The sequence below is a fragment of the Budorcas taxicolor genome, chromosome 18, assembly GCF_023091745.1.
Source record: "Budorcas taxicolor isolate Tak-1 chromosome 18, Takin1.1, whole genome shotgun sequence".
NCBI lineage: Eukaryota > Metazoa > Chordata > Mammalia > Artiodactyla > Bovidae > Budorcas > Budorcas taxicolor.
This window is the reverse complement of record NC_068927.1, coordinates 37,102,549-37,129,013: the sequence shown is the minus strand read 5'-3', so window position 1 is coordinate 37,129,013 and position 26,465 is coordinate 37,102,549. Positions and strand designations below refer to the sequence as shown.

Sequence of the window (26,465 nt, the reverse complement as noted above, 5' to 3'; positions counted from 1 at the left end):
TATCAGAAGATTGTCCTTTTCCTTTTTTAAAATTTGAACATTTTCTCTGAGTAATCTTGTTCATTTCTATATACTGTTGACTCCTAAATCTACTGTCTCCAGATCCCAAACCTGAGCTCCAGAGTTGTAAACCCACACAACTTATTCCACACCTATGCTATGAATCTCACACGCTTGCCTCTTCAAGACCTTGCTCCATCAAATTTCCTCACTCTTCCATCTCTTTAATCAAGCTACCCACCCACCCTCTAAGATTCTTCTCATCATTACTTAAATATGGGTAAGTCTCCATCTCAAGCCAGCTAGCAAATAAAAACCCTAGACCCACATGGCCCTCTATCTCTAATTTTTTTTTTCATTGTTTAATATCTTAAAGGAGTTATCTACCCTGCCTGCTATTTCTCTGTTCTTACCTCCTGCTCATTCCTTAGCCATCCCTTCACTCCACAGAAACACTTCTTAAGATCACAAGTGACCAACCTGTTGGCTTCATACATGGGAAGGACAATGGGGTAAACACTGGAAGAAAAAAGCTTTAATTTTGGTTCAGCTGTGATGTGACTAGGGCAACCTAAACTTTCTTCAACTGATTTTTCTCCACTATAATACTAGGAAATTCATTTAAATCCTAGTTATAACTCTCCTGAGAGTTTTAATTGTTCTTTTTTACTATTTTTTAAATATTTATTTATTTTTTGACCATGCTGTGTGCTGTATGGGATCTTAAGTTTCCCAACCAGAGGTCAAACCCTCCGCCCTTTTATTGGGAGCAGAGTCTTAACCACTGGACCACGAGGGAAGTCCCTATAATTTCTATCACAGACTTTCTCAGACGGCTTTGAGAGTCTTTGAAGAAAGGAGCTGTATGAGGGAAAGGGAGGGTTATGACTGCTTGCTGAGGTAGAAAAGGCTTGAGGCCCAGCCGGCTCCCTCAAAAGCACAGACTCCTCCCAACTAGAGTCCCAAAAGAAACTACCAGAAATGGAAAGATGGGCCTAAAGGGCAGGTTCGAGGGTAAATGATCCAAGTTGCCTCTGGCAAATGGCTAACATTTCCTGCTTCATTTCCATTCCATGCTGCCTTACGTCAAAACTTAAAACGGTACTTGATCAGAAATGAGTAGGCTTATACGCCTGATCAGCAACTACATTTATTCAGCACGCAAGCCAAAGAATTCATATAGATAGGCCTCCCTCTGCTTTGGTTTAATAAATCCAATCAAACACTCATTTTCCTTTTATTCAAATCTAGACTAAAATTGTTAAGTACAAGTGTGAGAGCCTGAGTATGGTTAAATTTACAAAGCGGAGTATTAAAGTTTAGCTCCAAAGATGACGAGTGGGCCCCTACCAGAAGATGCCCATGGATACCCCCTCCTCTGTAGCACATGCAAATCCTGCCACTGCATGCAAAAATCAGACTCGGGCACAAAAACAATCGAACATTTCAATCAACACTCACCCTCTAGATTCTCCAGAAAGGAGGTGGACATGAGAGCTCACTGTGGTTAGGCCATTTCTCTGCTGAACCTGATGGCTGGTGTTCCAAGTCAGACATAAACTGGTCTGTGTCAAAGAAGACAACATCACTACTGAATGGAACAAACCAGAGGGTAACAATCTACTACATGCCCAGCTTGTTTTTTTCTATAATCAAGAGGAATTTAGTTTCCCTTTACCTGCCAGTCATGGCATAAAATAGCTCCCCACATTTTACTGGATAATTTAAATACTGGAGTCCAGAGAGTTTAGGTAATGTTGATTTATTTTCTAAATTTAAAAGGGCAGTAATTTTTAACAGTTACAGTGATGGTTTTCAGTGATTGTCAAGGATAGATTTAATTTTCAATAAACTAGTTTCCAAATACTTGTCTGTTGCTATATCTTTTTTTTGGCCGAGATGCATGTCATGCAGAACCTTAGTTCCCCGACCAGGGATCGAACCTGTGGCTCCTGCAGCAGAAGCACTGGAAGCATGAAGTCTTAACCACTGAACCACCAGGGATGTCCCTCTGTGGCCACATCAGAGTTATTTGGGCACTTAATAAAAAATAAACTTCTGGACTCTAGAGCACAGAATCAAAATGTCTAAGGGTAGGGGCCCAGAACACTATAGGGCCCCTATAGACAAATTTGCAGGTCATGAAGGAATGTTTTTTAAACTAAAGTTCACATCTATTAGCACGTTATGAAATCAAGAGTAAGCTGAAATCAATATTAAAAAAATAGAACAAAATAGAAGATGGGCTACATTTTCTTTAATAAAGGTTAAGAATTAATTGGCTTGTCAGACTTTCACATTAGTTGTATGTTTTTTGTTATGTAATGGATCCATGCTATAAAACTTACTTATTGTTAGAAGTAGTCAAAATGTTTGAAAGTCACTGTACTCAAGAAGAGTCACTATTGTCAGTTTTGTGCTAATGGATAACACACTCAGATGCCCAGCTAAAGAGTCCACTATACAATGAGGCAGCCTCCTCCTTTGGCCTATAAAAAATTATTTTTGGCCTTTGCTGTATGAATTCAAATAAACGGACATAACCTTCTATTAGATTCTAGGAGAATGCTTATTTTATCACGGAAGAGAAGAAACTGTACATCATCTCTGTGAACTAGCTGATACCATACCCTCCTCTTAGGCAGATAAAAGAGGGAAAACCAAGGAGCAACCAATCTCCTTGCATTGTAGTGAGTGCAAAATGCAGCCTCACTAAATGGGTCAAAACAAAACACAAAAGCCAGGAACTCTTCATGCTTAGGCAAAATTTTTCTGCCTGAAGCTTTTTTATTACTAAATTTGAGATCACTCACCTAGCTTCAGGGGTGACTTAAGCATTATAGTACCTTCAAAGGTCTCCTTTATGAGGCTGCCCAATCTTCACAACTGAATCCTTCAAAACAGACTCTATGGTACAGAACATGGGATTCCAGGTAAATCAGCACATAAGTTAGAAGAAAGAAAAGTCCAGGCCAAGATACACTGGGGGCTTTTGTGAGTTGGCTGATGCAGTGGCAATTTCAGATTGCACTTATGGAAACTTGCAGCCCTCAAGACACTCTTCTAGTTCCCTGAAACTCTGCTGCCAGCTCCAAAGAACAACTGATTTATCTCTTTCACAAAAACTTTGGCCAGACATTTAAAGAATTAATACGAATCCTTAAATTCTTCCAGAAGACTGAAGAGAAGGGGACACTTCCTCTCATTCTAAGGCCAGTATTACCCTGATTATCAAGGCCAGAGAGACACTACAAGAAAAGAAAACTACAGAATATAAATGGGAAAACATCCCATGTTCAAGAGCTGCAAGACTTATATTGTGAAAATGATACTACTACTTAGAGCAATGTATAGATGCAATGCAATCAAAATCCCAACAGTGTTTTTGCAGAAACAGGAAAACCCATTCTGAAATTCATATGGAGTCTCCAAGGACCCTCAAGAGCCAGAACAGTCTTGAGAAAGAATAAAGATGGAAGACCAACACTTCCTGATTTCAAAAGTTACTACAAAGCTACAGTAATCAAAACAGTATTACACTGGCCTCAGGACAGACATACAGACCAAAGGAATAAAACAGCCCAGAAACAGTGCTCACTTCAGCAGCACGTATACTAAAACTGGAATGATTACAGAGGAGATTAACATGGCCCCTGTGCAAGTATGACACACAAATTTGTGAAGCATTCTGTATTTCTAAATAATTTTAAAAGAGTGGATTATATATACACGTATAACTGGTTCACTGTGTTGTACAGCAGAAACTGACACAACACTGTAAACCAACTACACCCCAATTAAAAAAACAGCCCAGAAACAAACCCTCACAATACATGGTCAATTAATTTTCACTTTCAAACAAGGGTTCTGTTGGATATACACAGGCAAAAGAATGAAAGCTGGACTCATCCCTCACGCAAAATTAATACAAAATTAACTCAAAACAGATCAAAGGCCTAAAAATAAGAGCTAAAATTGTAAAACTCTTAGAAGAAGAAAACATAGGGCAAATCTTTATGATCATGGATTGGGCAATGATTCCTTAGGTATGACACTAAAAACACAGGCAATAAAAGAAAAAAATAGATAAACTGTACTTCATCAAAATTAAAAACATCAAAGAATCATATCAAGAAAGTAAAAAGACAATCCACAGAATGGGAGAAAATATACGCAAATAATTTATCTGATAAGAATTTTTTAAACTAATTTGTTTTTAACTGAAGGATAACTGCTTTACAATACTGCATCGGCTTCTGCCATACATCAACATGATGGTATGGATTTAATATGTGAAATACATAAAGAACTCCCATAACTTAACAACAACAACAAAAATCTAAACAACTCAACCAAAAAAAATAGGTGAAAGATCTGACTAGCCAGGTCTCCAGAAAAGATAAACAAATAACCAATTAGCTCATGAAAATGATATGCAACATCATTAGTCACTACGGAAATGCAAATTAAAACTGCCATGATACCACTTCACACCCATTTAGGATGCCTACTTTTTTTTTTTTTTAATAACTGTTGGCAAGAATGTGGAGATACTGGAGCCCTCATGCACTATAAATGTAAAATGTTACAGGCACTGTGAGAAAAATACTAGTTTGGCAGTTCCTCAAAAAGTTGAACAAACAATTCTACATAATCTAACAATTCTACTCCTAGAAAACCCAATGGAATTGAAAATAAAGACTCAGCTACCTATACTCCAATATTTATAGCATCATTATTCACAACAGCCAAAAGGTGAAAACAAACCAAGTATCTTTCAACAGATATATGGACCAAAAAAATACGGCATACACATACAATGTAATATTATTCAACCATAAAAAGGAATGAAGTTCTGATATATGCTTTTAACATGCTGAACCTTGGAACCATTACACTATGTGAAATAAGCCAGACACAAGAGGATAACTGTCATATTCTACTTGCATGAGGTATCTTGAGTAAGGAAAGTTATAGAAATAGAAAGCTGAACAGAGGTGACCACAGGCTGGACTAGGATGAGATAATGAGGAATTATTGCTTAATGCCTATAGAGCTGTTGCTTAGGGTGATGAAAAAGTTCTCTAAATAGACAGCAGTGATGACTATACCCTACTGTGAATGTACTTAATGTCACTGGACTGTACGCTTAAAATAGTTAAGCTTTATGTTATACATGTTTTACTGAATTCTTAAAATTTCAAAAACAAACTGGGTTTTCTCATGGGAAAACACTGTATGAAGTGACTGAATGAGTTTTTCACAGCTCTATCATTAACTCAAAAGCAACACCCAGAGGATTTTTAGTGTCAAGTTGTTCAAACAGTAGCTACATGGTGGGTATTATTTATGGGAACTTTCTGCCTCTGGAATTATTCATCATAAATGTTTAAGGCTGGATGGCACATACACACCTCCCAGCAGAGTATTCATGAGAATCGTTGAATCCTAGTTAAAAAAGAACATTCAGTATTATCTACCTTCCTCCACTTCTGAGTCCCTAAGTGACTAAACACTTCATTTGTGACCCATCCTCATCATTGGCGATGCGTTTATTTATTTAAATACAACAAACACCAGTAAAATGAGCATCCAACAGGTGGACTAGAATACTGACAATATTAGCTGTGCTGCTCCTCCATACCAGCATCCTGATTCTCCCATCCAAGTTAATCACCTGAATCTTGCACTTATCTTTCCCTACGAACTTGAAAGCAGGTTCATCTGCTTGTCACCTATACCGAACCACAACAGCTGAGGTCACATTAGAGTCCCTGTTTACAGTCAACTTAGCAATTGCCCTACATTCAAGATCAGCATGTTACTGCAGAGCCTGCAAGTGGCGGTGTCAGTTTTCACCACAACAGCAGGTCAGGCTATATTTAAAGTCTACCCTCTTCTCTGCTGAAGAGCTGCAGCTGCGATTCTGTTAGTTTGTGAACAGAGGAGGACAAGAGGGAACTGAGGGATTCTAATGGAAAGTTCTCACTGGTTTCAGCTCAATCACAAATTAGAAGAACCTGCATTTAAAGGTCTAAGACTAGTTTAACAATATTATAATCTTAATTAAAAATGCTTAAAACACAGCTGTGACAATTTCTACATTTTTGTACTGTTTTAATGTATATCACTTGGTCCAAATCTGGGACATACACATGATAAAGCACAGAAATGTTTAGGAAAAATCACAGTTCCAGGCACACAAACACTGGAGTAAAAACTCAAATGTAACTCATGCTTGTCAAGCAGGGACAATAGTATTAATACATCTAGGTAGCAAGGAAAAAAGAAAGTAGCAAAGGAGTTTTGAACAATAGTCTAACTGGCTGAATAAGTATATATTACAAGGCTTCCAAGGAGACTGCTTGAAAGAGAACATCAATTAGTAAAGGTTGGTATTCTGCTGTTGCTATTATCACAAGGAATAAACCCCTCTGAGGAGGGAGCCACATTACTCTGAAAATGTTTCTGAGACTCACCTGAGCCTGGAAGATCGATGTGAGGAGCCCAAACTCACCTCAATGAAACCAAACAAGGATAACTGCAAAGTTTAGTCTTGGATTCCAAAAACAATACATGTAAAAATCCACGGAGGTGGGGCAGGGGGTGGGGATACAAAATGGACATGATTCAGTTATGACTATCAGTTATGACTAATGACTAGTACTTATGATTCACTAAATTAACAGCAAGATGGAACTAAGAAAATCCCCTGACCTAACACCAAACTGATAAAAGTTTTCTGAACAAGGAAGGTGACAGCCCCAACCCACTTCTGAGCTGGCCAGAGTGTTGCCTTCTGGATACAGCACTATGAAAAGGAACTAAACCCCAGGGTTCAAACAGAAGGGAATAAGCATGTTAGCGAGGCTGAGGGAAGGATGAAATTGCTCGAGTGTTTTTAACACTTAGGAAAGAGATAAAGATTTCACACACATGAAGGATTATTACAGAAGAATGATTAGATTTGTTCTGCATGATTTCAGACACATCAGAGTCCACACAAAACAAGGGCAGCTGGAACTTAAAAGGCCCTGAGATGTTCCAAAGAGCTGGAGAGAAGAGACTAACAGGAATATAATATTACTAGGGACACCAGATAGTGAATTCCAGTGTGAAAAAGGAGGATGGAATAGAGAGGCTTTAAGACTTCATCTCTAATGAGAATCTAAAATTTTAAGATTGCCCTGGTCCCTCTCACAAACCAAAGCTCTGCTGAGAAAACAGCATTTTCTCTCATCTATTCTGCTGAACAGATGCTACTCTGCGGATGCTCTACATCCACAGTTTCAGACTACAGACTGATGAGAAACATGACTGCAAATACTGAAAAAACTCCTAGAGTCCTGAATCAGGTGCTCGGATTTGTTTTTCCTTTATTTATTTTTCTGACTTGGGTTTTACTCTGCTATTAAATCAGTGTTAACCTGGATGAATACCTTAAGCTCTGTAAAACTCAGATCCTCTACCTATAAAACAAAGGAGCTGTTTTCAGTTCTGTAAGTCTTGAATTTCCAAGCTGAGGTGCACTGATATCTTCTCTATTAAATGTCACTGAATTTATAATAAAAAATTAATGTGTTAATGGCTGCATATCTAAAGGTAACAGACAAGTATGAAGGAGTCTTGACAAATTCTATTTTAATTAGAAATCTCAAAAATATAAAGGACATTTTATTTGCTTTTATCTTTGATTAAAAGTTCAATCCCTGGGTCGGGAAGATTCCTTGGAGAAGGAAATGGCAACCCACTCCAGTATTCTTACCTGGAGAATCCCATAGACGGAGGAGCCTGGTAGGCTACAGTCCACGGGGTCGCAAAGAGTCGGACACGACTGAGCAACTTCATTTATTTCACTATTTAACTAGTATAACACAAATTTTTAAAAAATTACTCATGTTCTCTAGTTGTAGAGTGGAAAATTACTTTGTACTTAATGCTTAGCACAATATAGAAAAGTTCACTTTAAGTAGTATACTTCCAATCATTTTTGGTATGTTTCATGGCTTACTTTTTTAAAATTACTCTATTTTATTAACAGTTATTGTTAATCTCCTACTGTACCTAATTTATAAATTAAATTTTATCATATGTATGTATACGTGTATAGGATGCTCAGGAGCTCAGTCATGTCTGTTTACAACTCCATGGATTGTAGCACACCAGGCTCCTCTGTCCATGGGATTTCCCAGGCAAGAATACTGGGTGGGTTTTTATGACTTACTTTTAAAGCTTATCAGAAACTGGACATTCAAGTACTACAGAGTTCAAAGACTATGAAATACATAACTGTCATTTTTTAATGAATTTATATTAAAACTGCAGAACCGTAGGATTTTCTAAGCATCTAGAAGTTTACCTTCAATGGCAAATCTAAATAACGTAATCCATGAGTCAGCTGGCAAATATCAAAAATTCATTTTAGAGCTCATGTTAAGCACCAAAATGCAAAAATTATACATCTAAGATGTATAATCCAAGATATACAACCCATCCAAGATATACAATCCAAGATGCGCAGGAGTGTATTTTAATCCCCCAAATCCCTTTGATTATGGCTAGCGCCACTGAGCTCCTGTCAAGTCTCCTGACGGGTGGGAATGAGGGAATTCTGCAGCCAGTCCTTGTCCTCTGTGGGGCTGCAATCTGGGAACTTTGCTTGATTGTGAATGGGACAAAATGGAAACTGCTTTTTTACTTGCCCTCATTTTTCCAGATTCTCTGTTTCTGCAATACATTTTCACATATTCAAAAGATGAAATAAAATCTTCATAAAACCTTTCTAAAAGTTCCAATTTGCTGTGCCCCCAAATCACTCAGTCTGTAGTAAATTATAGAGAGTAAACTCCAGTTTTGGTGTGTTTTTAGAAGAAAAAAAGTCTTCACTTGGAAAGAAAATGAGCTGGAATATCCCATGAGACCTGCTTAATAAATCTTCTATCTTCAGTGCCATTACTGAAGAGGTAGGTCATCATACTCCAGGTCTCACCCTATGTTTCAGGGACTAAAATTTTAAACACGAACCCTGAAAACAATACTAGTGTGACGAGTCAGATGCAGTTGTGTACACACGTTCATGCAGTGAAATTCTATACATGCATTCTGGATAATGTTCCACTATTCTCGAGGAATGAAAAAAAGCATGAGGGATCCCATTAAGCACTCAGTTAGTTCTAACCATCATGGCCTGCTACTGGACGGGGCAGCTGCAGTGCTGCAAAAGAAAAAAAAAAAAGACTAGACTGAAAAGATCTGATTCCAGTCTCAGCTCTACAACTTACCAGCTATGTGACCTTCAGAAAGCCTAATTCTCTAAATGAAGCTATCTAGAGGATTCAGACAGAGCATGAGGTGACGGAATGGCATCACCAGCTCAATGGACATGAGTTTGAGCAAGCTCCGGAGTTGGTGATGGGCAGGGAAGCCTGGCATGCTGCAGTCCATAGCGCTGCAAAGAGTTGGACATGCCTGAGCAACTGAACTGAACTGAGAGGATTTAGTAAGAGTTTAATTAGAAAACAATGCTATGAAATTGTAGGTTTTGCTTTAGTTTATTATACCTTTTGTTTACACACAAATGACCTGGCCAATCCCCCTGGCTCTTTGAAAGCCATCCTCTACTTGCCATCTGCCCTCCAGCCACAGATAATCATGCTTTCCTAGACACAGCTTTATGTTTCTGCTTCGGTTGTCTGATTTTCCCTCTGATTCTCATTTACTGATACTACACTTGATCTTAGCCAAAAGGTTAAGAAGTGATCGATCCTCATTTACTGAAAAATATACTCATCCTCCAAGACTGGCTTAAATGTCATCTCCTCAAGGAAGCCTCTCTGAATCCTTCCTGTAGAATCTTTCACATCTTTTTGCTGATCTCCTAATGTGCTTCTTTTATATCTTGGTTGTAAGTGACTAAGACCTACTGTATCATTGTATCCTCATGTACTAATATGACAGTAAAGCCATGGTGTCAAGTTGAGGATGGGGGTAGGGGCTCCCACATTTTATCATTTTATTTATCTTCCTTTTCTCTTTTGCTTAGAATTTGGAATTTAACACCAGCTTTGCAAACAAGGAGTAAATAGCCTCTCCAGATGTATAAAGGAGAAGACTGACCTAGAGTTAACTTTTCAATAGATTACAGAATGAGAAATAAAATTCTATTTCCGTATTTCATACTGAAAAAATGTTATAGCTAGCTTTCACTGCACTCCTATTTAGACAGTTTTTCACTACCATATAAATGACAAAGCCAAGAATAAACTCTAAAATTATTACCTGAAAATTCTATCTTGGGGGAATTTTCAACTATTAATACCACAGAATCTGCTGTCCAATTTATGATTTCATAAAAACAGAGGTCTACATACCAACTTGTTACATTTATATAAATAGCTTCTTTTTATCATGGTGCCAACAGTTGTACCAGCAGCAGCAAACCAGTCTGGACTTGCACCATCATCACTATCTGACTCAGCAAGCTGGCAGGGCCACAGAGAAACAGGTTCTTTACTTGTGAAGAATCTCAAGGACAGGAACTCTACCCTGATACATTTCTAGTATTTCTAGCATCTAACTCTGTGTCTTGCAAAGGGATGGGATTCTGCAATGTTTGCTGAATTAACATTTCTGAATTCCATTCTCTAGATGCTGCGACCTCACTACATGTTCTGGAAGAAAAACTGCCCAATAAAGCTCACATCTTCAGTTCCATCACAAATAGGTGGTAGGTTATTACTCAAGGTCTTAGCCTTCACAACAGATATAAGTGGTAAAATAGACTTTAAAGCATGTATGTTCATGCTTATCTCTCCAGAGTCATATATTAACATATTTCTAGTAACAGCCCAACCATATGCAAAAAACAATCGATGGTAACTTTCTCAAGACTCTTAAGAGAACGAAGTTCCTGAATCATCACTGCTTCAAGAACATAAAGATGAACTTACCATCATCTAAAGTGATGTCCTGCAGACCAATTGTAGAAAAATTAGGTTCCTGCTCTTCAGGTTCAGGTTTAATGTTCACAGTTGCCTCATCAGGTGGAAATGAAGCTGGATCACACAAACTGTGACATAATAAGGATGAAGGTGCAGAAATACCTCCCTGGCCTGTACTTTGTGCTTGAGCTGAGTGCTGTCCAGAATGCATTCTGGTGGCTAGAGACGGTGACGAGGCAGTTCCTGAGCTAGGAGACTGGTAAGGCATAGGCTGCAGCTGAGGAGATGGTGGCCCAGAAAGTGGCGAACTGGCCAGGGGATGAGAGGCTGCTGGGGAAGCGGTTATAGCAGTCCCTGAATGTGAAGGACCATACGTAATGGTTTGTAACTGAGAGGAAGGCTGACCTGTGACCTGATCGGCCACTGGAGAAGAAAGAGATCTTTGTCCTGTGTTTGAACAATGGTATCCCATTGTCTGCAGATGAGGCAGGGTCTGCACAGAATGAGGTGTGTGGGCTAAGAGATGTCCTGTTGAGCCTGAATTTGAAGAATTAAAAGGTATGGATGATGGTGTTTGACAGCCAAGATTTATTAAATTAGGAAGAGCTGCATCCTGTTGAAACAAAACTGGATCAAATTCTTGACTAGAGGCAGCATTAATAGGAAGACACGTTGGTCCATTGAATACAACATTAGTTTGCATAGGCTGATAGGAAGACCCCATAGGAGGTGTTGGTGTGACTTGAAAAGGCTGGTGCACGACTGAAGAAGATATCATATGCTGTTCTTTACCAGCACTCTCATCCCTACACTGCAGCTGTGGCAGATGGGATGCGGTTACCATGGATGCATATGTTTGCTGGATGGGACAAACCAAGCTTCTCTGTGCAGACAGTACGCTGTCATGCAGGTGTCCTGTATCTGAAGAAGTCCTCTGAGTCTGGGCAGGATGAGGCAACGATGGAACTGAAGACAAGTCAATCTCTTCTCTGTGTTCTTGCTTCATCAAAACTGAAAAGAGAGTAAAGCAAATGTTATTACATAATACATAAAATAATTATGAATAGCCTTCATTCTAGGCTATACAACTATATCATACATTCAAGTCAGGGGTTAAAAACTCAAAAGGCTTCAGGGAAGCCAGATAATTGAACCATATGTTTTTGCTTATACATATATGGATGTCTCTGGAAAGATGCACAAGAAACTGATAACTGTTGGGTTTACTACTGGGAAGGGAAATTAGGTGAACAGGAGAAGACTTACTTTTTACTGTAAAAAGTTTTGGGGCCTTTTGAATGTTTCTCACCATGTGTATATATATATTATCTATTTAAAAATAAATAATTTTTTAAAAACCTGAAGATCTTTATAAGGTAGAGATTATTATTACCCTGCCTCACAGATGGCTATACTGAAGAGGAGATTAAAGACACTAAGATCTCACAGCAGCTAAGTGATATCATAAGGTCTTGAACACAGGTTTTTCTGCCTTCTGCTTCTTGTTCAGGTATTTCAAGTTTGGTTCACTGTGTCTACTGGCTCCTGACCTCTTTAATGTCTTTTTTCTTCTCCCCTTAATGTCTTGATATACTTACTTTTCTTCTGACTTTGGCAGTACTAGAACTCTGTCCCTGGACTACTGGATTTTTTTCATCTTTTACTTTGCCTCCAACTCTGGTCTCAGGAAAGCCACAGTGAATCCTACACCCATATTTCTACATAAGGAGGGAGAATATCCAAGAAAGCCTATTCTCATCCTTTAATCCTGAATGGAACAGCTGGCATCCTTGGTTACATAAATGGTTGGTTATCATGTACTAAAAAGGACACAGAGGGACTGAAAACTACAGCATAACATCCACCTTTTTTGTGTGTGATCTTAATCCTTATTTCTACATTCCTGACCAATATCTGGGTATCCAGTCTGAGAACTCTGCTTCACTAAATCAAGTGCATGTTCACTCTGCCACATCAAGAATTATTCTTTTGGTCTATAAGGAATTCAGACTCCGACATGACGTCCTCAACACTGGTCTATGGTAATTTATTCTTGTTTGGAGAGATATACAGTTAAAGATATCTTACAATATCTACAATGAGATGAGTTTTGGAAACAGATTAATTCTACCTTTTGTATTATACAATCTATTTCTCAAATTTAGGATGCTGAAGAACAGAGGAATCCAGGGGAAAAAAAAAGATCAACTGGTCTAGTGGTTTTCAAACTATGAGAAATCTCACACTCTTCAAGTGATAGATATAGAATAAGATCCAAACAGTAAAAGCTCTGGACTTCCCTTTCCAGTGCTAAAAGAGCAACCAAGCCAGCTTTATTCTCATAAAATTGCTTTTTGCATAAGATTTTATTTGAAGAATGTGTGCTGTGCTCAGTCGCACCTGACTCTTTGTGACCCCCATGGTCTGTAGCCTGCCAGGCTTCTCTGTCCATGGGATTTCCCAGGCAAGAATACTGGAGTGGGTTGCCATTTCCTCCTCTAGGGTATCTTCCCAACAATCAAGGCATCAAACCCGAGTCTCCTACATTGGCAGACAGATTCTTTACCACTGAGCCTCCTGGGAAGCCCTTATTTGAAGAATAAAACAATCTAAACAATTTGAAAATCACTATTTAGTATTATACTGTCTTTTACAGAGGTTAGCCAGTAGATACAGTCTGTGGCAGAACTGAGATTTGATCTTCTGACTGTAAGGCATGCTTTTCCTCCTAATCAAAACCACCACAATATAAAAGTCAGTTTACCCAGTCAACTATTTAGAATACAGACTATACCCTCCCATGAGCAAAATATTATATATCAGAGTTTGGCTCTAACGCTGTCTGAAAAATCCCCATGATTCCAAAAACCAGAGCTCAGATGGTATCCCCATGTACAAATAACTTCTGCTGGACTTCAGAGGGAGATACACTTTCTCTGGGGTGGGGGTAGGGTCCCCCACTTTGGAAGTTCTGAAGCTATTGACTACAACCTGGGCAGAAGTTCAAGTAGCTGAACCCCAGGGAAGGGCTGTGTGCTCTATTACTGCCTGTGATAAGGTTAATGTGTAAATCATACACATATGCTGCGAACTGTCTTCATTCTAGAAAGCAAATGAATTGTGGGACAAATAATACTAAAAATAATCCCTAATTAAAAACAATTTGTTTTTAAATTAGCCACTTGTAGTTAATGGTTATTCCCCCACTGGATACTGATACTGGTCAGATCCCTACTGTGAGCAAGTTGCCAAAAAGGAAGCAAATGAACAAATCCTTTAATTAAAAATAAGCAACTTACAAATATATAAAGTTTTTATAAGTAAAAATTTTAAAGGAATTATTGTTACACATAAAATGGCTAAAATCTCTACTATAAATTAATAAGACAAACATAATAACTCTACCATAACAAAGGGTCATACAGTAGAATACTAGAAACTATTAAGATTCTGTAAAATTATCTGCTGTTAAGAAAAAATAAAAATGTTCAGGTTATAAAATTAGTATATATAAGATAGTATGGTCTCATTTCTATTTTTAAAATTATATAGTTATATATGGAATTAAAGGATCTAAAGAAGACAATGATAGAGTGAAAGAGAATATGGATGCTTTAAAAAATTTTTTCAACTTGTCCTTTAAAAACGTTCACAGTAACATATTCGCCTTTATAAAAACTTTATTCAAAACTTCATTTTAGGAAAAAAGTGAAAAAAGTCAAATGTGACAGACAAAAGGTAATAATCAAGCAGAATAAGGACTGTCCAAACACTTGTGTGTCCACTCTTCCTTCACTAGTGTGTGCCACCTGATTTGTATTCTGTCAACCACAAGGCCAGTGATGACAGCTCCAGTCCAATCCAATGTTCTCTCTGCACTCCAGGGCCCCACTGATTTCCATTCTCATACGTAATGCCCTCTAGGACTCTGCTTTTATACTGTCCTCTCAATTCAAGAGTTGATAATGTAGAGGCATGATATTTGCTCCTTTCTGTCTGCCTGCCACCACCACTGTGACGGTAGTAATCAACACCTCTAACATGCTGACACTATTGCCTTTTTCTCCCAACCCCAGAAGCTCTCTTCCTTCTTATCAGGTTAGATTCTATAGTTCCTCATCTCAAAAGAATTTAGTAACATTCTTGGACCCCGGATGAGCCCTATTATTCATATTTCACCACCTGCCCTGAAGAATCTGAGTGCTGCTTAAGAAATTTACACAGGAGAGCTAATTCGTATCCATAAATTCACCAATAACAACATCAAAGGTGTCCTTTGATTATCCTATTAGGTTTTGGTGGTAACTTACTCTCCCCTCTCTTTACAATAACTTTTTCATATTTTTCCACACCATTAAACTGCCAAATCATCCCATTCTCCCCTCTCTGATCACAGAAGGAGGCCGTATGTCATTCGTTATAGAAACAAAACTGAAGCTATCATTTGGAAACACCCTAAACTCTCCACTACTAAGTCTGTAAACGTTCCTAATGTGCATCCATCTTGTTTATCTCCTTTACCTTCCCTCCTTTTCTTTTCCCGTTTAATGTCCATGCCAATTGGGATATTTTAAATCCTATCCTTTCCCACTCTTCTTAGAAACCTGATATTCTTTATCATCACTGATGCTCTCACCTTTGTATACTCAAAATACGCTAGCCATTTGAATCATGTTTTATTCTTCCTGGGTCTCTCCTATATAAATTTCACACTCTACTTTGTTAGTTAATTTGAAGAAAGACTAAACTGGTCATTGACATCTTATAAACTGACAGAACCACCATGGGAAAAAGTCACAGATCTGATCATGTCACCTACCTGTTAAAGTTCACTTCTTACAACTCTTTTAATACTCTCTGATCCAATCAACCGTAAGGCCTTTGCATATGCTACAGCCTTTATGTGGAATGTTCTCCCACTCTTATCTAATAGTAATTAACAGTATAGACTATTCAGCCATACTGCAAAGAGTCATATCTCACGTTTGCCTTTATTAGCTATAGGATCTCAGTTCACTCACTTGCCAAATGGGGAGGGCAACACTATCTACCTTATAGCGTTATGGGAGAATAAATGAGTTTGTATGTATAAACTGCTTAAAATAGCACCTGGCACAGAAAAAATGCTCTGTCTGCTAAATAAATGAACAAATGGATGTAGTCTAGGTTAAGTTAGGAGCCCAGACTCTGGAACCTGACTATATATGATGTTTGGCTCTAGAATATATGCTGTGGGACCTTGGGCACATTACTTAGCCACTCAGCGTCCTCATTTGTAACAGAAGGCAACAATCTACCAAACTGGTTTATTAAGAGGATTAAATGAATACAGAAAGGGCTGAGAACAGTACTAAAACATAGTAAATGTTACATAATTATAAACTACTACTGTTATTTTTCAGTTATTAACTCAAGCATCACTTCACAACCAGTTAGCCTAGCAAGAGTCCCTCTGTTATTTCCACCCACAACATTGCTTCCCTTTCCTTAACAGTTCTTATATGTTTCTAACTACAAATTTATAAATTATTTATTTAGAGATTTATTAGCTTCTGTTTGTTCCACTAGATTATAAGCTCCATGAGAGAGAAGCTAAGAAAGGTTTTGCTCACTTAGTGTGCACCCTTAAATACTCACTGAATTAATGAATAAATGAAATGGCTAACCAAAATCCTTAGTTTTCAAAGGTTTGAAAATTATCAGAAATATTTTATTTCCAAGTAATGCATTAACATGATCATATAATAATAATTTTCAGATTCTGGAATATAAGCAGTCTTCAGAGGCTATAAATGAAATACAGCCAGGCTTTAAAAAGAATATGGTGACAAATGAATGACTAATAACCAGAACCCTCTCAAACTCAGTGTTTGTTCTTTTCATTTACAATAAACCCTTTAAAAGTTTTTACAAGAGTAAGTTTTGGAGAATAAGCTTCATTATAATTTTTTATCATATGTTCTGATGACTAATAGCATCTAGCACAGAGAAGACCTCTATAAATGTTTGTTCTCTAAGAATGTAAACATCAGTATGAATTACTGCATATAGTATTTATGTGTCACAATCCAGACCTGGAAAATTATAGTGCTTAAGCTGCTGCAGAAAGAGGTGTGGAAGTCTTCTCTGTTACGGTGTCTCTATAAAATCAGGAATTCTGCCATCAATGTTATATCCCCCCAAAGCCAACACATGCTATAGTTGCTGCTTGCCAAATGAAAAAATTAAGGAGAAATTTTCCATTTTGATTGGAAATGGTTGAGATGAATACACTACAAAACAGGCACACTGCTTTTTTGCAGTGTGAAGGGCAGAAGGAAAGTTCACACGTATTCAGACATTTATCCTTCCAACAGTGCTGGTGACCTTTGGTAACTCCTGAAAAATGGACTTCAAATCTACATTCAACCTTCTAATTTCCTTATGACAAATGACAACAAAAAATAATTGTTATCGGATCTAACATTTTAAGTAAATACAAACTTTACAGATAAGGCGTATGTTGGGATTTTTATTCATTATAAGCACCCTATCTTAAACATACTAACTAATACAGGATTCACTGAATAACTTTTTATGCATTATGAAAGAAAGCTCTATAGCAAAGCATCACAGTAACTCCTCGTACCTGGTGTGTAAGTAAAACGTTGAGACTGGCTTTTTTTCCTCTTGCCATTGCAAAGATAAAAGTGCACCTGCACTGCAGCTGTAACTGCTGGGTTATGATATGGAGGGACTTCAAGGACAATGTGAGCCTAAGGAGCATGGAAAGCACGGAAAGCAAGATTGCGTTACACTCAGAACTAAAAATGAAATGCACCTGCTAAACTCAACACATCTCATGCGCCTTAACTACTCGGGCTCATTATGCGCATTAACTGGTCATATACGTCATCTGGAGATTTACTCTAAGGATACTTCAGTCTTAACAGAAAAGCTCTTTCAAGTAAACCATTAAAGGAGAAATTGCTTTTCACTCGCCTACTTGGGTTTCTAGTTGTAGCAGAAATCAAGTCTTATTATTTACTATGTAGTCAGATATTTTGCTCTAATAAATATTATATGTTACTACACATCTTAAGTGAAAGTTTGTTCTAATTTTTAATCAACGTTTAATAGCTCCCACACTGTGTTATAGATTTCTTATCATTTTTTTTTTCCGGCCTCACTGCTTGGCCTGAGGGATCTCAGTTCCCTCACCAGGGATTGAACCTGGGCTACAGCAGGAAAAGCGTCAAATCCTAACCACTAGGGAACTCCTTTATCTTAAATTTTACATTGAAAATGTTCTAAATGGCAAAACACAAAATCTGTGTCTATATCAAGAATAATCTTACATATGCATAGAGAAAATTTTTAGTCCCGTCAACCACAATCTTTAATCTAACTTCTCTAGGTCTTTGGAGAGCACTGTGGGAAGTGGTATTGTCTACCCCAGAGAAAATTCTGTCTCCATTCCAACCAGGATGAAGGGATCACAGCTTTCAGTGTTGAATCCTGGAAGGCTTAATGTGGTGGAGTTGGAAAGAGTGTGCTAAATACAAAACCCCTGAGGGGTTGTCCTCCTATTTTTTTGCCCATTGTTTAAAGTTCTTCACTGAATTTGATCTCTTCACTGAATTCAGAGAAGTAAATCAATGATAACTTCAGTAAGAACTTCTAATAATCTTTCATTTCTAATTTCTCCTTCCCTATACATAAAAAAGGGGACACCAACAGTTTATCTTTCCTAAACTTTAATACCAGGAAAGCAGTCTATCTCATGTCCAAACTTGTAAAAGACTCCTCATCTATACCACAAAGCAACATTATCTAATTTTCACATTAAGCATCTCAAATATTTCCAAAGAAATAAACTTCTTACCCCTTGACATTTTTCCTTGATTATTTTCCCTTCTACTTCCCACTGAGGTCGTCCATCTATTGAAAGAAACAATTTACAGTTAAAAAGAAGTCAAAAAGCATGCAAACAAAATCTAACTTATTTAGTATCACAAGTTTATTAGCAAAAGGAATCTTTATCTCACTGACTTCTGTTATGAAAATGTCTACCCATGGGGAAAAAAATGTGAAGAAAGATCTTAGGCTACCTGAATTTTCAGGGCCTGCAGACTTTATTCTACTAAGTGATGTATGAAAATCTTCTAGAACACCTGTACAAGGTGGCGGCCAACTTCTTTCTGCTTGTGTGCATAAAGTAATGAGAAACTCATTTCCTAACCAAGTAACCTATTTCATCTTTGGATAATAACTGCTGCTAGAAAACTGCTCTGTCTTCATGATAGATAACATGTCTCCTTCGAGTACCCAACCTCTGGCCTAAGCACTACTCCTTGTAGCCACCCCCTAAAAATCTTGAGTGTCTCTGTGAGACAGTATTTCATATGTTTAAAAGCATCTGTGTTTTCCTGTGTCTCCTTTTCTGCTGCCCAGCACCTCTAGTTCCGCATCTATTCCCTAAACGATATTTTAGCCCTCCTGGTCACTCTCCTTTGAGCAGTCTTCCAGTGTGACCATCTCCCTCCAAATGCATCAGGCTGAGGACTGAATAGACCAGGTGAGAAATGATTCGACATGACAGAGAGTGACTGAGGCTCTTGTCGTCTTACATGGAGATGCTATGTCTCTGTGAATAAAAGTTATCCGAGGCAGCTACACTATAAAGTGTCTGACACACATAAAGAAAGTGTCTGACACTTCGCATGTGGCCAGCAAGTGTCTCTTAGTCTGCCCCATTTCCTACTGCCAAGCTCAAGCTCCCACACTGTGTACTCATGCAGCTGGTTTTTTGTTTTTTTTCTTTTAACCTCCAGCCCTTGCTATGTTAGTTTCCCCCTACCAGACTTCATTTTCTAGGATTGCCTGGCTTGTCAAGATCTTCTTAGAAACAGACGGTCTTGTGAATAATTTGCTAGGCTTTCCAGATCTGGGTCACCAGAGATCTTTATTATCTGGCCAGCACATTTTGTGTCTCTTCATCACAAGTGACTTTTTTACCTGGGAAGCGCCCCATCTGCTACTAGTGCTCGCATTCCAGTCTAATGTGCAGCTATTCTAAAGCATTCTTTCTATGTCATGGGCATTCACCCAGTGACAAAACCAAAGAAGTATCTTCACTGCTAGCATGACTTCATCTGGTCTGTGAAGACTCAGTGAAATGCCTTCCAGACTGTGACTATCACTTTCTACTCCAACAACTAAGTATGAGCTACCCTTGTGCACAAATGCTATGCCTACTCAGAATTACAGCTCAGTTCAGCCATCATCTGCTGGGTCTCAACTTGCCAGGCACTTTGGGTCGCTGAAGAAAGAGACAGGATACCCTACCTTCTGTCTGTGGATGAAAGGCAAATATAAACAGTTTACTATAATGAGATGTGGTGGTTACAATAATTAATAAAGATGCATTCTGGATATACTAAGAGCACAGATGTCAGGGTCCTTATAACCAAGTCTTGGCTACTGTAAACACTGTGCAATGAACATGGGAGTGTGTATGTCTTTTTGAGATAGTATGTCTATTTTCTTCAGATAAATACCCAAAAGTGGAACTGCTGGATCATATGGTAATTCTACTTTAAATTTTTTGAGGAACCTCCGAAATATTTTCTGTAGTGACTGCATCAGTTCACATTCCCACAAACAGTATACAATTCCCTTTTGTTCACAAACTTGCCAGCACTTGTTTTTTCTAGCTTTTTTTTTTTTAATAGCCATTCTAAGAGGTGTGAGGTGGTATCTATGGTTTTGTGTTTTTCTTTTTTTGGGGGGCTTTGCCGGTCTTCACTGCGGCATGTGGGATCTAGTTCCCTGACCAGGGAAAGAACCCGAGACTCCTGCAATGAGAGAATGGAATCTTAGCCACTGGACTACCAGGGAAGTCCCTCTCTATGGTTTTGACTTGCATTTCACTGATGATTAACAATGTAGAGAAAGAATCTTCGTATCTGTTGGCTCTCTATGTTCTTCTTTGGAAAAATGTCTACTGGGATCTTCTGCTTATTTCTTAATTGGGATTGTCTAATTTTTTACTATTGAGCAGTATGAGCTCTTTATGTGCTTTGAGGATGTTTTCTCTCATTCAGTAGGCTGCTTTCTCACTTTGTGGATAGTTTGTTTTGTTGTGCGGCTTTTTAAGTTTGATGTAGTCCGTTTTATTTCTGCTGTTGCTGCTTTTGGTGTCAGATTCAAAAATTCACTGTCAAGACCTATGCCATGGCTTACTACCTAAGTTTTCTTCCAGTTTTACTGTTTCAGGTTTTACATTTAAGTCTTTAATCTATTTTGAGTTCATTTTTGTGTATGGTTTAAGAGAGTGGCCCAGTTCATCTATTTTATATAGAGTAGTTTGTATCTTCTTATCCCAAACTCCTAATTTATCCCTTCTCTCTCCTATCCCCTTTGGTAACCAAAAGTTTGTTTTTTATGTCTGTGTCAACTCAAATCTTTTATTATTTACCTTGTCCTTTTTCAAGAAAGATGATTTTGGATTCTGGAAGAAAATTAGATCCCGTAACAATCATTTCATGACCTCCATTTACAGAACAACTGTTGATACTGTACTTCTCAATATGAGGAAGTTCTTGGGCAGACCTCTGAGCTGTTTTTTAAGAGTGGAGAAAAATAAATACTAGTTTAGTCTTTCACATGTAAATGACAAATTCTAGCTATAAAAGAAGAAAATTCTGAGCTTTCATAAAAGGCAGGACAATAGTAACCATATCTACTAAATAACTATGCTATTTAGAAAACAAAATACTTATTAGTCATGTGATTTCTACATTATCATTAGACTGTGACTATAGAGAAACTAATAAAGAGAAATTAATCAATGCCCACAACTTATGTTGACTTCAACACATTTACCTCATCCACTTTTCTCTTTTTAGTTTAATACATATCTTCCCTACAATTTGCCTTTTAAAGTTGGCAAATTTAATATAAGAAGAAAACTAAGTCCAAAGATGCATAATTATATTACATACAATTAAAAGAAGACAAGTTTCTAAAGGACAAACACCAAGTAAACCTTTCATCAAGAAAATAGCCAGATCATCAAGACATCAGGATTACATTTTGGACGATCTTCTGAATAACTAAACAAAGTATACATGTACACATTTCAACACAGAATTTTTAAAAATGAACATCAATATTTCTTAGTGTACTCTACCCTTCCTTCCCAGGATATGTGAACACAATTTATCTTAAAGCCTATAAGTCCTTGGTGAAATCGTTTTCTGATATCAACTGATTTCAATTGTTGTATTTTCTGGAGATCCTATTTTTAGCCTTTCTTTTCTTTTTTTAAAAAATGCTTGAGTTTCAAGCTATACTTCTTTTGACTGCTTAGGTTCTCTAAGGGTTTATTCCCGTCAAAGGACTCAATAACTACGTTTCTTTCTGGATTAAAATAAAGTGTGGACTATACTTTCTTCTTCATGTTTTGGAAACAGGTCTACTTTTAGTCCTACTACTTGGGTGGAAAATTGGTGGCTTTGAGGGTCAGCTGTGTTTTGTTTGGCCAAAACATTTTACAGAAATTTAAACAATTTGACTGCCTTTATGATGCATGCAGTCCCAGTTCACTATGTCTCTTCCAAGTATTTCATAGCAAGCCACAAAAGGTCTATGAACTGGGATCCTGGTCCCATTCAAAGAGAATGTGTCATAAGGGATGGGTCTGGTTAGGATGAGCTACAACTTGGAAAGTACCAAGTACAAACCTAGATCTCAGAAAACATTTATGTCCCTATTTATGTTCTAAATGGCCCAACAGAGAAAGAGCATAAAAACAAGCACCCTCCACCCTAGGGAGTAAGACTAATTATTTATAGTGGAAACTAACCATCACAAGTACATCTGCTGAACACATCAAACTGTATTCAGCAAATGGTATAGCCATAATAAAACTTTATGCATGTGCCAAAAGTATTTTTGAATAATATTTAACAATATGAAAAAATGCCCATTATAAGTGAAAATACCAAATACTCTGTGTGTGCATGCGCGCACACACACGCACACCCCCCCAAAAAAACCCAAAAAATGGTTAATAGTGACTATCTCAGAGAAGTGACATTACAAAAGATTTTAATGCTACTCTTTATACCATTCTGTCAACAGTCACACATTAAGTTAATAAACTAAAAGAGAAAACAAAATAATTTTAGCATAAATTCATCTCAAAAACTCAAGCTACTCTATGAACTTAAAATTATTTAAATTATGTTGCTAAAAATTAGAGAAATATATACTTATATGGGCACTTGTCCGGCAGAGTAACAAAAACTGTGGCAACAAAAGCTGTTTCCAAGAAGAGGAATTAGCTGACTTCAAAATTTACTTTTCACTCTATACTTTTTTTTTAGGTAAGTAGTGGATTTATTCAGATTCAGAGAGACGCACACTCCACAGATAGCATGGGCCACCACAGAGGGCAAATGCAGGGGCCTCACTCTATACTTTCATTCATTTTAAATTCTGTACCATATATCTGTATTATCTACTAAAAGTTAATACAAAAATTATGCCCTAAAGGATCTAAACCACAATCTCAGTATTTCAGTACTAACAGCTAACCTGCCTAAGGTCCACAGTTCTCAATCCACAGCTTGAGTAGATATTGGGTTCTAGGGCCTTTTTCAATTTCTTGGCCTTGAAAATCTGGGTAAATGATACTCACTTTCTCAAGCTGGTGTAAATAAATTTACGATTAAAAGCCAAAAGCCTGTGAGTCCATAGTTAGGTGAAGTGTCAGCTCGTAAAGATAGGCATCTTCCAACATTTTAATAAAACAAAGGTGACCAAGTAATAGTGACACTTAGCGTCAGACTCATAGCTTCATGATTTGGTCCTCAGGTGTCATCAAGCCCCCTTCCTCATTTACAGGTAAGAAAACTGTAGTCAAGGGAATAATGTCTATAGCCACCCAGGCTACCTAGAGTCAGATTATAATGCAAAGCCATTTCCTAACTCCAAGATCAGTACTTACTCCCACTACACATGTAGTTTATTTCTATATAATAAAATCACACCAGCTATCCAGACCCTGGGTTTCAGTTTACTTTTGATCTCAACATAATAAATAAAACAGAAAATGACCTTTTATAAACAAAATTTAAAAAACAGCATCACAAGCTGACTTACAGCATTCAACAGGTATAGAAGCTGTTTGCAGAGAAAGGACTTTTCCATTGGGCTGTGGGATGTGTACACGAAATACAAGTCGAACTCTAGTATTCTTTCTGCCAATATCAGTTTCTCCTTTTCGAAGTTCTATATCTGAATTTCGGAGTTTCAAAATACCGGCACAGTCAATACTAGCGGAAAAAAATATACAAGTATTATTGGCTTACTGAAATTAGTGGTTCCAAAAAACTCAGCTAAACAGTTATTGTTAACTTGCCAGGCACAACCTAAAATCAGGTCAGAAAAGAAAGATATGACTGCTATTTTCTGCTATTTAAATTAGAATAGGATTAAAAATATTTTGGATGACAAATAATACTAAGTGTAGCAACTGACTGTCAAGAGGGCTGTCAATAATTCCTCCCCATGCTTGTATTCCCCACTCTTCCCATTAAGAGGTAGAGTAACTATGTCCCCTCTCCTTGATAGTGGGCCTTATGACACTTTCCTTTGACAAACAGAATGTGGCCAAGTGATGCTTTGTAAGTTACAAGTCTAGCCCTGAAGAAGCTCTGGAGCTTCCACTTTTGTTCTTTTGGAGCCCTGAGCCACAATGAAGAAGTCCAACTAGTATGCTGGAGAGAAAGGCCCAGATAATCCTCAACTACTCTGCACTACTCCAGCTGAAATCAGGTACACGAGTGATTCCAGCTAACACCACATGAATGGACCAGCTGAGTCCAGCCAACGAAAAGAATCATGAAAAATAATAAACAGTTACTACTTTAAGCCACTAAATTTTGAGGTGGTTTGTTATAGAACTAGATAAGTGAAATATAAAGTGAAAGGCTCTAATTCTATACATATAACTTAGCCCAGAAAAGATTAATTTATAGGACCACAAGTAAGTCATTAATAATATATTAAAACTTTTATATATGTTTATTAATAAAAACAACTCATCAGGCTTGAACCAGTAAAGCTCAAGAAGAATCTGAAAAATATATTTTCACCTTCAGAAAGGCAAAGAAATTTCTAAAAAAGTAATATTTTAAAAAATAAACATTTTTATTTATAAATAAACTGTATTTAGCTAATATTGAAAAACTGTACCTTAGCTCAAAACAGTACTGATCAAATTTTATCAAGGTAGTATTCATGCTAATATGCCAAATGAGTATTTGGTGGGAAATACCAGAGATAATCCATTTTTACTGAGTTTCAAGGGAAGGTATTTTAGCAGAGAGTTAAGTTTCTAGCAGATGATGTGGAGTATCAGAAATGACCATCTTAAACTCTGACTAAGCAATGCGAAAAAAGAAAAAAGCAATCAAACCAACAAAACCTAAATTTATAGGAATGAAAGTGACTATTAATTTCTGCTTACAACACAATTATATTCTAGATCAGAATATAACACTGCCACATCCATATTCATCAAGTTCTAAATCAAGGAGGAGTTATGAGTGGGGTAAGGCAATGAATAATAGCATACTATATTTAAAGCATCTTGTTGAGTGGTTCTATGGTTTATGGGTTGAATATCAGTCTTAATTAAAGGATATTACCCATACAAGACAGATTAGGTTTGAAATGACCAAATTTATGGGAAAGCAGGCAGAACAAAGGGGCTATTTCCCAATCTTCCCCCACGCTACTGCTCTGAGAGAACAGTAGAGCTTTTTCTTTCTTTTGGCCGCATCACACAGGATACTAGATCCGTGACTAGGGATAAAACCGGCACACCCTGCAGTGGAAGTTGCTGTTCAGTCGCACAGTCGTATCAAACTGCGACACCATGGACTGCAGCACGCTAGGCTTCCCTGTCCTTCACCATTTCCCAGAGCTTGCTCAAACTCATGTCCACTGAGTTGGTGATGCCATCCAACCATCTCATCCTCCGTCGTCCCCTTCTCTTGCCTTCAATCTTTCCCAGAATTAAGGTCTTTCCTAATAAGTTGGCTCTTCACATCGGATGGCCAAAGTATTGGAACTTCAGCATTAGTCCTTCTAATGAATATTCAAGATTGATCTCCTTTAGAATGGACTGGTTTGATCTCCTTGCTGTCCAAGAGACTCTCAAGAGTCTTCTCCAACACCACAGCTCAAAAGCATCAATTCTTTGGCACTCAGCCTTCTTTATGGTCCAACTCTCACATCCACACATGACTAATGGAAAAACCACAGCTTTGACTAGATGGACCTTTGTTGGCAATAACGTCTCTGCTTTTTAATATGCTGTCTAGGTTTGTCACAGCTTTTCTTCCAAGGAGCAAGGGTCTTTTAACTTCATGGCTGCAGTCACCATCTGCAGTGATACTGGAGCCCAAGAAAACAAAGTCTGTCACTGTTTCCGTTATTTCCCCATCTATTTGCCATGAAGTGATGGGACTG

General features: G+C 37.7%; 1 protein-coding gene and 1 non-coding gene across 4 annotated transcripts in view; one reads left to right on the top strand and one right to left on the bottom strand.

The window, feature by feature from the left end:
- Positions 1-26,465, bottom strand: part of NFATC3 (nuclear factor of activated T cells 3) — a 92,898-nt gene that overhangs the window by 11,812 nt on the left and 54,621 nt on the right. The window contains exons 5-10 of one of the 3 annotated variants that reach the window (XM_052657007.1): positions 24,090-24,262; positions 21,400-21,540; positions 18,805-18,860; positions 17,569-17,695; positions 11,782-11,951; positions 1,462-1,565 (exon numbers count right to left, since the gene is read on the bottom strand). In XM_052657007.1, the coding sequence (XP_052512967.1) occupies positions 1,462-1,565; positions 11,782-11,951; positions 17,569-17,695; positions 18,805-18,860; positions 21,400-21,540; positions 24,090-24,262 (771 nt within the window). Of the gene's footprint in view, positions 1-1,461; positions 1,566-10,949; positions 11,952-17,568; positions 17,696-18,804; positions 18,861-21,399; positions 21,541-24,089; positions 24,263-26,465 lie in introns of all 3 variants that reach the window. The other 2 variants (XM_052657006.1, XM_052657005.1) reach the window with 2 other exon arrangements.
- LOC128064261 (U6 spliceosomal RNA) lies at positions 3,591-3,698 on the top strand. Its single transcript, XR_008200977.1, has one exon. It is a non-coding gene; the product is annotated as a U6 spliceosomal RNA (small nuclear RNA).